The 13601-nt window shown below is 39.1% G+C and overlaps 1 protein-coding gene across 1 annotated transcript in view; it reads left to right on the plus strand.

Moving 5' to 3' along the window:
• The window catches only part of RPGR (retinitis pigmentosa GTPase regulator), a 52271-nt gene that overhangs the window by 35621 nt on the left and 3049 nt on the right, over nt 1–13601 (plus strand). The window contains 4 exon segments of the mRNA XM_014587948.2: nt 7502–7515; nt 8453–8635; nt 10310–10367; nt 12574–12665. Coding sequence (XP_014443434.1) covers nt 7502–7515; nt 8453–8635; nt 10310–10367; nt 12574–12665 — 347 coding nt within the window.

The raw sequence follows: 13601 nt of genomic DNA on the forward strand, positions 1-13601 counted from the left end.
GGGGGGAGAGGGGGGGGGGGGGGGGAAGGGGAAGGTAAAAGAGGGGAAGGTGGGGGGGAAAGAGAAGGGGAAGAAGGAGAGGAAGAAGGTGATGGGGGAGGAGAGGGAGGAGAAAAGGAGAGAGAAGAGGAAGAGGGAGAAAAAGAAGAGGAGGAAGGGGAGGAAGGAGAGAAAGGGGAGGAAGGAGAGAAAGAGGAGGAAGGAGAAGATAGAGGAAAGGAAGGAGAGGGGGAAAGGGAGGGAACAGAAGGGGAAGGAGAGGGAGGAGACGAGGAAGAGGAGGATGGGAGGGAGGAAGGACAGGACAAAGAGGAGGGAGCTGGTGAAGAGGAGGAAGGAGAGGGCAAAGAGGAGGAAGGAGAGGGGGAAGAGGAGGGAGGAGAGGGGGAAGAGGGTGGAGAGGAGGAAGGAGATGGGGGAAAGGAGGGAGAAGAGGGGGAAGAGGAGGGAGGAGAGGGGAGAGAGGAAGGAGGAGAAGAGGAAGGAGAAGAGGAGGGGGAAGAGGAAGGAGGAGAAGAGGAAGGAGAAGAGGAGGGGGAAGAGGAAGGAGATGGGGAAGAGGAAGAAGAAGGAGAGGAAGGGGAGGAAGAAGAGGAAGAGGAGGAAGGAGAGGGAAGAGGCGAGGAAGAAGGAGAAGAGGAAGGAGAGGGGGAAGGGGAGGAAGAGGAAGGGGAGGAAGGAGAGGGGGAAGGGGAGGAAGGAGAAGAGGAAGGGGAGGAAGAAGGAGAAGAGGAAGGGGAGGAAGAAGAAGAGGAAGGGGAGGAAGGAGAGAGGGAAGAAGGAGAAGAAGGGGAGGAAGGAGAGAGGGAAGGGGAGGAAGAAGAGGGAGGGGAGGAAGGAGAGGGGGAAGGGGAGGAAGAAGAGGAAGGAGAAGGGGAAGGGGAGGAAGAAGGAGAAGAGGAAGAAGAGGTGGAAGGAGATGAAGAAGAGGAAGGGGAGGAAGGAGAGGGAGAAGGAGAGGAAGAAGGAGAAGTGGAAGGGGAGGAAAGGGGGAGGGAAGGAGAAGAAGGAGAGGAGGAAGGAGATGAGGAAGAGGAAGAAAGGGAAAGGAGGGAGAAGGAAGGGGAAGAAAATGGGGGCAGTGTAGAAAAGGAAGAGGAGGAAGAGATGGACAACGAGGAAGAGGAGGAAAAATACGAAGACACAGGTGATGAAGAAAATGAGAAACAGGAAAGGCAAGGTGATAAAGAGTCAAAACTAGTCAGCAGAGTAAAAGCATCTGTGAAATATGACAAGCATAGAACTTACCGAAAAAAGTTGATTACTAACACACAGGGAAAGGGGAAAGAGCAGAGGTTCAGAATGCCAGTGCAGTCCAAACAACTTGTAGACAATGGGCCACCAGGTTCCAAAAAATTCTGGAATAATGTATTACCACATTATTTGGAATTGAAGTAACAAACTTTAACTGTGACCCAATTATGGCCAGCCAAACAATTTGGACACCTTGCACATAATAGGCACTTGTTATATTTTATTACATGATTTCATGTCATGGGTTTTTTACATGTGGTCAAAAAACAACTGATATCAGTTGAGTTAAGGAGTCAGTTTGGCTCCTTGTAAACTAGTACTTCGGAGTATTTTTCTATAACTTGGTGTATAAATCTATAACTGGAAAATGCCAAAGGTTATATATTATATGTTATTATATATTATATTTTCATCGTTAAGGACAAATTTTGGAAAGAGGAATATAAGAGTATTTTATTTGTATGTACAAGGTGATCCTTTTTTTTATTTTTTTTAATTATTTAACTTTATTTATTATTATTATCATTATTATTTTCCAGTTTGATCAGAGAGAGACAGAGAGAGAGAGAGGAAGTGAGAAAGCAAGCCACCAGGTCTGAGACTTGAACCATGGTTGGCCATGTGGGAGTCCAGCGCCTTTAACCACCATGCCACTTGCCAGCCCGGTGATCCTTTTAAAAATGGCACATTCTTAAGGTCTATGAAAACTTTAATTTCTTACAAATATATTAGCACTTTTTTCATTCTGTAATGACAGTTTACCTACCATGTAGAATAATTTTGGTAAGAATGGATAGTGTTCTAAAATTAAGATGAGAAATTCACATATTAAAGAAATAGCATTATCTTTTTCCTTTTCATGTATCATTTTTTACAAAACTCTACATAGTACCAGCTACACTTAGAACTTAGATCCTGATCATGTGATCCCTTGCAGTGACTGTCTAGGCAGATGGCAGTATATCTAATGAAATGGAAATTAGTTTACACATATAATCTGCAAGTACATAAAACCGTAAGTTTTTATCAGCCAGGCAGTTACTCAGTTACTCGGTTTCTCCATCTGTAAAAAGGAGTAAATGAGATAGATAATCGATATGATAACTATTGTCCCTTCTAACTCTTAAATTCTTTTCATTCTGACAGGCTGCTTTACTCTATCATTTTTGTTATTTGCATAGAAAACTTTTTAAGGGAGAAAAATTACACTTCAAAATTAGTTTTATATAAAATACTGTTCTTCTTGAAAAGTTATGACATTGCTTTTATATCTCTTATCTTCTGTAATTTGTATTTCCAAACTCCTATACTTTCTGAACTTTAACTGTCCTGTTACCACCTTCCTTCCCAAGGTCTGGTATGTGTCCTCAACATATTCTTCATCTGCTATTTTGTAATTCTCGGTTTGTCTATTGCTCATTGAGTATTTCAAGTAAAATAAAAATTAAATATACACAGTCAGCAGTTGTTTCTGAAAGAGCAAATTGATGTTAGATACTGAATTTTAAAGAGGCTAGATTTCTATTACAGTCATTTCAATCCTCCCTTAATATTTCCATTGTATGTAGTACAACTCTTGGGTTGTTGGAAAAGTCACGATATACTTTTTCTATGTATTTCTATGCAAAATTGTGTCATGGAACAACAACCCAATAGTTTGTTTGTTGTTTAGTCAGGGCTCCCCCCCCTTTTTTTTTGGAGAGGTTTTTGCTACAGGGCACATGCACTCGCCAGACAGACATAGAGAGACAGACAGAAAGCGAGAAATCACCCCCCAGGGGGGATGGTCACACTGCAATCCCTTCTCCTCCATTCTCCTCTTGGGATCTTGGGCACGCACGCACACGTGCCCGGCGTGAGGTTTTTTAAGCCACTGGGTCCGGGACGCGAACCATGGTCGACTACATGGGAATCCAGTGACATAGCCATTACGCTAACTGCTGGTTCCCCAGGGCTCCCTTTTCAATCGATTTCCTTTCCCAGTCTCTTCCATATCTTGGACATGAGAGATTTCTTACACTTGCTTTTACCAAGGAGGATTTTGATGGTAAACTTCTTAGGCTTTGCAGGCCTCATTTTTTTCAGCTGAATGCGTATAGGGTTAGAATGGGTGACCTAAGTGATTCTGTACAAACAAGTTGTTCATTACTAGGTAGGCCTTGTCACAAACAGAATTTCTAGTATGCCTTTCCTTCAGTAAACAGTCTTGAATCTAGTCGCTAAAACTACCCCACCTTCAAGCTAACTAGCAGTTATATTGAAGGAAGCATCATCCTAAACTAAGCATACCAACGTTCTGTGCCTACTGTTCAGCGAACATTTGTTTAATCATACATGTGGCAGATCTAGTACCCTGTAGAAGTATATGAAGAGGAGTTTGTTGCTGGTTAGGGCTAGGGGATAAAAAATGTAAATCTTATATATCTTGGGAGAGAAAGAAAAGAAAGCTTCAGAATTAGACCACTTTGTCCCTCACGAATTAATACTTGGTTACGTAGATTAAAACCTGATTTTTTCTTTGTCATCTCCATCTGCTGGTTGTTCAGCCCTTACTGTAGTTTATCACTGATCATTACTGAGGGAAGTGTGAGTTGTGTATTTAGAATCCACTGAGTTAGAGTTTCCTCATGAGAACTCTAGCTGAAAAGACTGTTTAAGGTAAGCTGCAAAGGACAACCACAGAAGCTTCTGCCGCTGCTGAACAGCAGCACTCCAGGTGAGTGCAATCACAATGTCTTCTCTTACTTCGCTATAGATAAACTTGCCGTACACTCTGTGAGGGGGCTTCACAGAGTTCACAGAAAATGTATATTATGTTTATTATGGAAATAACTATGTGTGGATTTCAAAAGTTTTCTGTACCAAAATAAGCTCATTTTAATTCCATTTTTCCATTTTATTGAAGTCCCCTTGGATATCAAAAATAAAATGTGACTTGAAGGACGGTGCTATAATTCCTTCCTTCATTCTTTTCATTGTGAAAATGCAATGTGATAGTGTATGCCCAGCCCTGACATAACTTAATATTTAATACATATTGTTCATTCAACAAGTATTTTTATTCCTAACATAAAAAAAAAATAGAATCTTCTCAAGTCAGGTAGCTCTCCAGAGGTGAGAACAGCTTACACCTAACTTTCTGTGGTTCTGTTAGGGACTTTACAATATTTCTTCTAATAATACCAGATAACAGGAATTCCTGTGTCTCTGTCTTAACTGTTTCTTAACAGTTCCCTTTTGTTTCCTGCTACTCCTTTGCTTTGTCAGGGCTCCTCAAAGATAAAAATATGGTCTGAAAGAAAATCTATGGCTTTCCTCCATTAAATCCCATAATTAATGAGAAGAAAATGATTCCGTGTCTCAGTATGGCTCCTAGTCTCAAAGAACTCTTCAGCTATTTCTGTAGGCTGAGTAGAACATTGCCTGGTACAGTGGAGAGCTTTGGGAGTATAACTTCAGCTACAACAGAGAGAAGTTAGGAAAGGGCTTCCAAGGAGTGAGTAGTGAAACTCGAACTGAGTCATGTCCAGTAAAACTTCACCAAGCAAAGCAGTTGTTGGGAAGGGGGCTTTCCAGGCTAGTGAGGGAGTCATTAAGAGTGTTTTGGCGTGATTGTGGCCAGATTGTAACTTCGGTTCTAGCAAGAGAGGGAAAAGGTCTTTTGTGTTTGTAAAACATGCTAAACCAAAATTGTAGATTGACTACACTTGAGTTTTTCTAAAATCATTCTGGCAGCATTATGGAGGGTAGGTTGGGAGGGGACAGGACAAGAGTCAGGGAAACATTAGAAGGCAGTTAGAGTAGACCAGGTAAGGAATAAAGAGGGCCTGGACTAGGACAGTGAGGATATAAAGATGGGGACATGTATTATCGAGAGATTTAGGGGTAACATTGGAAGGCTTAGTTAAGAGATGTAACTGGGAGGGAGGGAATGGGCTAAGAGTTTCTTGTTTCTGGCCTAGAGAACCAAGTGGAAATAATGCTGTTCACCAAGATTGAGAGTAGAGGAGTATGATCAGGTTTGGGAGATTTCAGATTGTCTCCACAATATGCTTGGTAGGCAGACACATGTGTAAGTATGGAGCTCAGGGGATGTAGTTAAAACTGTATTTGAACAAGAGGAGGCATTCCTAGGTATGAAAAGAGAAAACTAAAGGCCAGATTCAGGCAAACATCATTAGGTAGGGGGGAGGCTGAGAAAAAGAAGTCTGAGAAAGAAGGTGGGGAAGAAACTAAGAAAGAGAGGTGCTGCCCAAGCCAAGGAGGGGGTTTCAGGGTATTACACTGTATTAAAGCATTTTATAGCCTATATGACATTGAGACATGTCATAAATCTAGATTTGTAGCACAGAATGTGCTTTCCAGTTTTGTCAGGCTCTTTTACCTTAAAAGAACTTTAATATACATGGGGAAAAATGTACATCTCATACATGTATAGCCAGTGTATTTTTCACAAACCAAACACACCCATCACAAATTGATCAGCATCCAAATCTGGGGAAAGGACAGTAGCAGCTCTCCAGAACTGGGGCTCTTCAGGCCCCTTCCAGTCATTTTCCACCCCCACCTAACAACCATACTGACTTCTAATAGCAATCTCTAGCTCTTAAAGCATGCAGTGTAATTTTATTCTTAAGCAAACCAAAACCTCAGGAGGAACATTTATCTTCCTGATATTTCCTATAAGAAATACAGAGTGCCCTGGGCCACACCAAAGACTGTAGCTTGCTATGCTGTGTCTAACCAATGGATCAAGAGTGCTTCAGTGAGAGGTCAGGCCCACTGGCCCCCTTCCTGTGGCCCTAACACAAGACACATGCTTGACCATCCTAGACAGACTATCTCTTTCCATCTTACATGGTTCTGGTGCCAAGAATGTACTTAAACTGTACCCTTTCTTTTTATAAAATGACAGTATTCAGCCAATCTCTCCTAAATTATTTCAGTTTGAAGGTAAGTACTTTCTATGACCTAAAGTAGTTGTCCAGATGTGTGTAGAATAATTTTTCATGTGCTTTAATAAGTGCAAAGTGCTACAATGATGTGATTTCTAGTGAAAAATATCATTTTCTATTAGCTTTCTCAAATTTAGAAAAATGATATCATTCCTGTAGTTCTTTGTTATAGATTTTCTTAATGTATAAAATTATAATTTGTTATATGGGATGGGTGTTTGCTTTATTGCTAAAATAAGGTAAAACTCCCATGCTCCTTTTTTAAAACATTTATTTACTGTACATTTTCCCACATTTACTTTACATATCAAAAAGTTTTTCTCATACTCCATAGTTCTTGACAGTTAATAAACCACTTTCAAAATTTCTAAAAAACTGAATTTTCAAGTTCCTTTTTATAATAGTATGGTATTATCCTATGATTACTGTAATACTTTAGTTAACCAGTCTGCTGGTACTGACTCAGGTTAGCCCACCTCTCCAACTAATTGAGACTAGGCTGGGACACAGCTGACTGACCCTCCCTGTGTAAGACAGAAGGGCATAGTCTGAGATTCTCTATCTCCGGGACACTGTTCTTTCTAGTTAGCATTTCACTTCTATGTATTTATGAATACATCTGTTTATCAGCCTTTGTTCTTAAATCTATCAGTGTTGCTTTCCATTCCCTTTCAGAGTAAAGTTGTCTCTGATCATTTTAGCTGCCCATAATAAACATGTAGCTAAGTATAATATACAGTATAAGTCATTTAGAGGGGAAATCATGCTGGAAAAAAAAAGCTTTAGAAATTATTGATAAGTGGTAGCTACCTTGTGGTTACCCCTGTCCAACCTGACTAATCATCTTTTGCTGTAGCTATCTGCCATGGTAATATGTTCCTTTCTCCTGTCTTCCCTCTTACAAACACTGCCTCATGACCGTGGATTAACCTAAGTTCTCCCATAGTAACTTCTGAAACTCTTTTTTTAAATCTCAAGGCTTTGTTTACAGGTTGCCTGTCCTCAGTGGGAATGCTGTTTTAAGCCACTTCCTCAGTGCTCCTGATCTGAGGATGCCTCTTGTATTTATTACTAAGGTGTGAAATATAAACATCCTCCCTCTAGTCTGAACTCTTGCCTTTTATATTTGTACCAGAAAAAAAAAAGTTAATTACCAGAGGCATCTTTTCCAACCTTCTGCTAAAGATTCTAATGGGTGTCAGGCTTTCTCCTTAGCCAGACAGCCACTAGGAAATGCACCTAAAGCTAGTTACAGTACTGAAGGAGATGGAAAGGGTATGTATGATCTAAAGCAGACATTGCCAAGGTGAACTTTATACAACCATTATTCAAGGAAATATATTGCACTGATTACTGCTTCACTTATTTTAGAGGCTTTTTAACTTCAGTGAAGTGCGTAAATGAAAATCACAGGGGAAAAATCCAATAAGGACCCTAATCTCTTAATGACAGTTAATAGGCATATTCTACCCAAAATAGGAAATGGGGGGGAAAATAACTCAAGATAAAATAAAGGCTAAAACTAATATATTCTGCCCATATTTAATAACATTATATAATCCATAGATAGGTTGTTTTACAATATGGCTTAGCTGGCCAGTAGCCAGATAGTTCTGCTTCTGTTTAGTTTCCCCACTGCTTTTAATAACCAAGAGTGAACCACTTAGAGTGTGTTCCTTTATCTTTTTCTTGGAATCTAAATAATTATACTTCTCTCTCTCATGAATATCAGTGAATTATACTGCTGAAGTGATTCTAAATCCCTGTGTTTTAGAAAATGAACATAATACACAGATATGATTATGTTATAATGCTATTATGGATAAAAAGCTTTGTAACTTCTCTCAAATTTAAAAGCACTCTTTTGAGCCAACCAAGAAAGCTGATTTTGTTTTGTTTTCATTTTAACCTTGCCATAGGTGCTAATAGGATTTAGGGTATCTTAGTTGCTGAAATAGAACAGCGTACATAAACTTCTAGATAGTCTATTGAATTGTTAGAAAAGTCATGATGCATTTTTGCATAGAAAAACATAGAAAAATACATCATAACTTTTCTGACAACCCAGTAGTAACTTCATATTCAACATGGATTATTCAGTATCATTTTTTTGACATTAGTATTTGAATTAATATTCCATGTGTTCTTTGAGCTGTTATAAATTATCTATGACAGCAATATTAAGTCTCTGTCTTTTAAAAGAATAAGATCTTACTGTTTTCTGATGATCAATTTCATCACAGGATCACGAATGTTCAGAAACTACAGAAGTAGAACCAGAAGATATGAATAAGGATATTGATTCTGAAAACCTATAAAGTGAGAAGAAATCTGTGGCAGATGATGAAGGTTTTCCTATAGGTGACCATAGTGAAACAGAAGGGTCTGAAAGAACCAGTGATGACTCCGTTAAAACCATGGAAAAGGTATGATGATCACTGCTTAAATCCTAGGACGCTGCCTAAGAGAAAGTACATGGGTCTCCTGGTCCCTGCAGAGGCCAGATCCTACTTTCCTTGGGGAGATGAAATACTTCTGTGAATAACTTCATTCATGTACCATAGGAAAGGCATTGGCTAATTTATGAACCAGGCATACTTTGTCTGCAGCACACTTTCCACACTGCTTGGTAGCATTCTGTACCCCACATGAATGGAAGTTGACTGGGATAGGCAAGATAGTAGAGTACTGGGAAATTAACCAAGAAGTTTAGCACCCAGTCCTTGAAGTACTAAAAATACACAGCTAGGGACCCCAGCACCGGTGGCCGAAATGAGATGCGTTTGCGCACACATACGTGTATACGATTAGGTGTATATGGACAAATGTAAGTTGACCACAGTAATATTTGAGGTTGTGATCAGTCCTTCACAGATGCAGTTTAGATGAAATATAAGAGGGATAGGAGGAGGTATCACTGAAGAAGCAAAAATCATCCTGAAAGTGGAGCTAGGGGGCGCCAAAACCATAATCCCTGTCATTTGGTAGTTTTGCCTAAGAATGTCTCTGCTGAAACACAGTTGGTAGGTTTGAAATAATTTGTTTGATAACACTACTCTGGATTAATTTCAGAGGTGGAATTCCCAAATCTAAACTGAATGGCATTTTATTGATTTTTTTTCATGTTCATTTTTGGATCCCTTATGTACAGCACTGAGTTAGCCATGCCTTCCAGTTGATTAAACACCCTCATCAGTGGTCTGTGTTGTTCCTGTTTAGTCCCATTCCCATTCTCCTTGTTCCAGTTACAGACAACCACTGAAACTATCTGTTTATTTGGATGCATACTTGTAAAATGTGTGTTATTATGTGTGTACCAGTTTTTGTTTTGTTTTGTTTCAGGTTTTTGCCATAGGACATATGCGCTCTCCAGACAGAGACAGAGAGGACAGAGAGAGGAAAGTAAGAAATCACCCCCAGGAGGGATGGCTATGCCACAATGCCTACTTCTCCTGGAATTTTGGGTACGCACACACATGATCCCAGTATGATTTTTCAAGCCTCTGGGTCTGGGACTCTAACCACAGTCAGCCATGTGGGAATCCAGCACCTTAACCACTATGTCACCAGCTGGCCCTGTGTGCATCTATTTTTAATTAACAAAATGGTATTGCACTGTTCAGGTCATTATTTTCTTTAGTTCTTGTTTTTCCAAGACTCTTGTTGAGGGAAAAAAAAGTTCTAGTAGTTATTTTCTTTCAGAGGGGATGAACGATTCTATTTATGGGGAGCATTAATGAGTTCAGGTTAGGATGGTTCCTAAAATTCTTTAACATAGGAATCATTAAATGTCAATATGATATTATAAAATGTTGAGATGAGTCATATGCCAGATAGTCTTCCTGTATCTCCCTTGAGGAGAATTTCTGAATCATACAATTTTTTTCTTAATCATAAAATTCTAAGCTATAAGGACCTTTGCCTTTCAGCATCTAAGGCATCTCATTTCATAAGATCCCAGCAGAGTGAAGTAATTATCACATGTCTATGTCATTAGCTCGGGGCAGACTCTGGAAACCTGTTTTAAAATCAAGACTAGGATTTCTAACATAGCATATATGTGTGTTCCTTGTCATACTGCTTTACTATTGTTTTTTTAGGAAGAAAAAACCAGCCTACTAGACCGGGCCATTCATGAATATAATGAAAATCCAAAAGGTATGAGCACATTTGACTGCAAAAGCATAGTTTTTAAAGGGCTAGATACATAACATATATGCATACATACATACTTACGTCTGCCAATATGTGCTATGATTGTGTAATTAATAAACTTACACATATATATATTCTCTTTTATACTTTCTCCTGTCACATGACCCTCATAACAACCTATGAAGCAGGTAATACAGGCTTATTCGATCTCATTTATAACCACCATCACTTCTTTACTTACAAATATTCACATTACTCATGGCTGTTTATGTGTCAGTGTTAAAGGATTTAGGACAGCCTATTTACTACCTTTTTTTTTTCTACACATCCAGTATGATTTAATCTGGATTTTGTCCCAAATCCAGTTTATACAAGGGGACTTCAAAAAGCTCATGGTAAAATGGATTTAAAGTATGAGTTTGTTTTGGTGCAAAAAAAAAAAATCTGCATATAGATTTTTAAAATAATATGCATTTTCTATGAATTTTTTGAAAACCTTTCATATCTCTGGCGAGCACTGCGAGACTTATTGCCCAAGTTAGGTACATAGACTGGCTTTGAGCCACAGGGGCCATCCATTTGTTTTCCCAGAGCCCAGACTTGAGTCTGATCTTAGCATGGAAATTGAAGAGAAGTTCTTTTCCAAGCTTATCTCTTAGTGTCAGAGAACAGACACCAGGGAATAAAAAAGACTATGATTGCCCTGGAGACCTATATTTTCTAGACCCAAATTATCTGTATTTTTGCAGCATGCCTCCTCCATTATGTTTCCATACTATCACACTGCAGTGTGCTTATTACAATGTTCTTATTCAAAATAGCTCTCCATAATACTGGATATCTGATTGAAAGTTAAGCAGAGGAAGGAATAATTGCCTCAATCCTTTTTCCTTCCTAACTTTTGCCAAAAGAGTAATAGATTTTAGAATATTTTAGGCAAGATGTTAGATTTTTTTGGGGGGGGAGCGATTTTTGCTATAGGGCGTGTGTGCTCGCCAGAGAGAGACAGAGACAGAAAGCAAGAAATCACCCCCCCAGGGGGGATGGCCACACCACATTCCCTTCTTTTCCATTCTCTTCTTGGGATCTTGGGCACACATGCACATGCGCCGTGCATGATTTTTAAGCCACCGGGTCTGGGACGCGAACCACGGTTGACTACATGGGAGTCCAGCGACATAGCCATTATGCTAACTGCTGGTCCCAAGATGTTAGAATATTTATCACCCCTTAGTATCCTTTTTTGTTTTTTGGAAAAGTTTTTTGCTATAGGGTGCATGCACTCGCCAGACAGACAGAGACATAGAGACAGAAAGCGAGAAATCACCCCCCAGGGGGGATGGTCACGCCGCAATCCCTTCTCCTCCATTCTCCTCTCGGGATCTTGGGCACACATGCACATGCGCCCTGCATGAGTTTTAAGCCACCGGGTCTGGGACGCGAACCACGGTTGACTACATGGGAGTCCAGCGACATAGCCATTATGCTAACTGCTGGTCCTCACCCCTTAGTATTCTTAGCGAATAGCCTAACATGTTAAAAAGAAATGGTAAGTTTTAAGTAGTTGATTATATAAAATTAAAAGAATGCTTATGCTTCATAAGTATATTTTAAATATTGTTACTCAACTATGTAATATGTGAATTAATTTGAAACACCAAGAAATAACATGTCTATTTGAGTCCAAGGAATTTGATTATAAGTAGGTTAATAAAAAGAGTTACCTAATGACCAAGGGCAGGTGTGCTTCTCAGAGACTGACAGAGAGAAGGTTGGGGGAGATAGCTCCCCTCATTGGGCCGTGGTCACACCACAGTCCCCTATTCTCCACTTCCCCATCTCTTCAGAATTGGAGGCAGACTTCTCAAGGCACCAGGGCTAGGTCTCAAACCACCATTAGCCATGTGGGATTTAGCTCCCTGAGCCACTAGGTAACAGGACCAGCCATAAAAACAGTCATTTATATTTCACAGAAGTCTTCTCTACCATTTACTATTACCTGTATATTTGAATACCGGTAATTTAAACATTTACAGCATTACTCAGGTAAATTTGGGCTTTTCACCTTAACTTTTCAGGAAATATGCAGGGTAGGCATTGTTCGCTATTTCTGTAGTAAACACTTTATGTGTTACCCACAACTCAGGGTTGATAGAGTTTCAGTTTCTTGTTAGCTACAACTAATATTCCTAAATGTGTCCAATTATAGGAAATATGCATGATCGTGCAAGGAGTGGTACTTCAAAAGTACTGGAAGATAATGAACCAACATCAAGTAAAGACATAAGGAAACAAAAGAAGGTAAGTGAGATGAATTTTTCATTTTAGTGTTAAGACCAAAGTCTTGAATTGTTCCTTCAGTAGCATATGTCATACAGTCATCCACATATTAATATCTAACCCTCCTAATATGCATTTTATAACTCAAAAAGTAAAGAATTTCAAGCAGTGTTTTATATTTTTATTATGATAGCTTTCCTTCGGTTAGCATTTGCCCATTAGAGCTCTAAACCCTTTTACTTTTACTTGTGTTTTTAATGTCTCTCTTGTAAATGGCTTATAAAGCTGCACTTTGTCTTTCAAACTTATAACATACATACCTAAAATCTAAAGTTAATTGATGTTCCTCTCTTTTTCCCCAAGTAATACTGGGACCTTAGAAGAGTTTTCTTTCCCATGAATACCTGTTCCTTTCTATTTTATAATTGTTGTACTGTGTTTTATTTTTTTAACTTACAAATCATATTATTTTTTACATTTTTTTAAGAATTATTTTACTTAACTTTGTTTGTTTGTTTGTTTATTTATTTATTTATTTATTTTCATTTGACCAGTGAGGGATAAAGTGAGAGAGGGAAAGTTAGAAAGTAAGCTGCCAGGTCTGGGACTCGAACCATAGTCAGCCATGTGGGAGTCCAGTACCCCTAACCATCATGCCACCTGCCAGCTCCATTATTTATATTCTTTACTTGCCATCCTTTTTTAAAATTTTTTACATTTTACAGATGTCCTTTCTGGGATTCTTCTTCTCCCTGAAGAAAGGGAATCATATGGCTATTAGCAATTTGAGTCCCAGACCCGGCAGCTTGCTTTCTCTTTCTCCTTCACTCTCTATGGTGAATGCATATGCCCTATAGCAAATTTTTAAATAATAATGATAATGATAAAAATAAATAATTAATGTATATTTTATCTTTATTCATACATTAAATCGAGCCAACTCATCTTTGACAAAGG

This window comes from Tupaia chinensis, unplaced genomic scaffold (genome assembly GCF_000334495.1).
Source record: "Tupaia chinensis unplaced genomic scaffold, TupChi_1.0 Scaffold000248_2, whole genome shotgun sequence".
Classification (NCBI taxonomy): domain Eukaryota; kingdom Metazoa; phylum Chordata; class Mammalia; order Scandentia; family Tupaiidae; genus Tupaia; species Tupaia belangeri.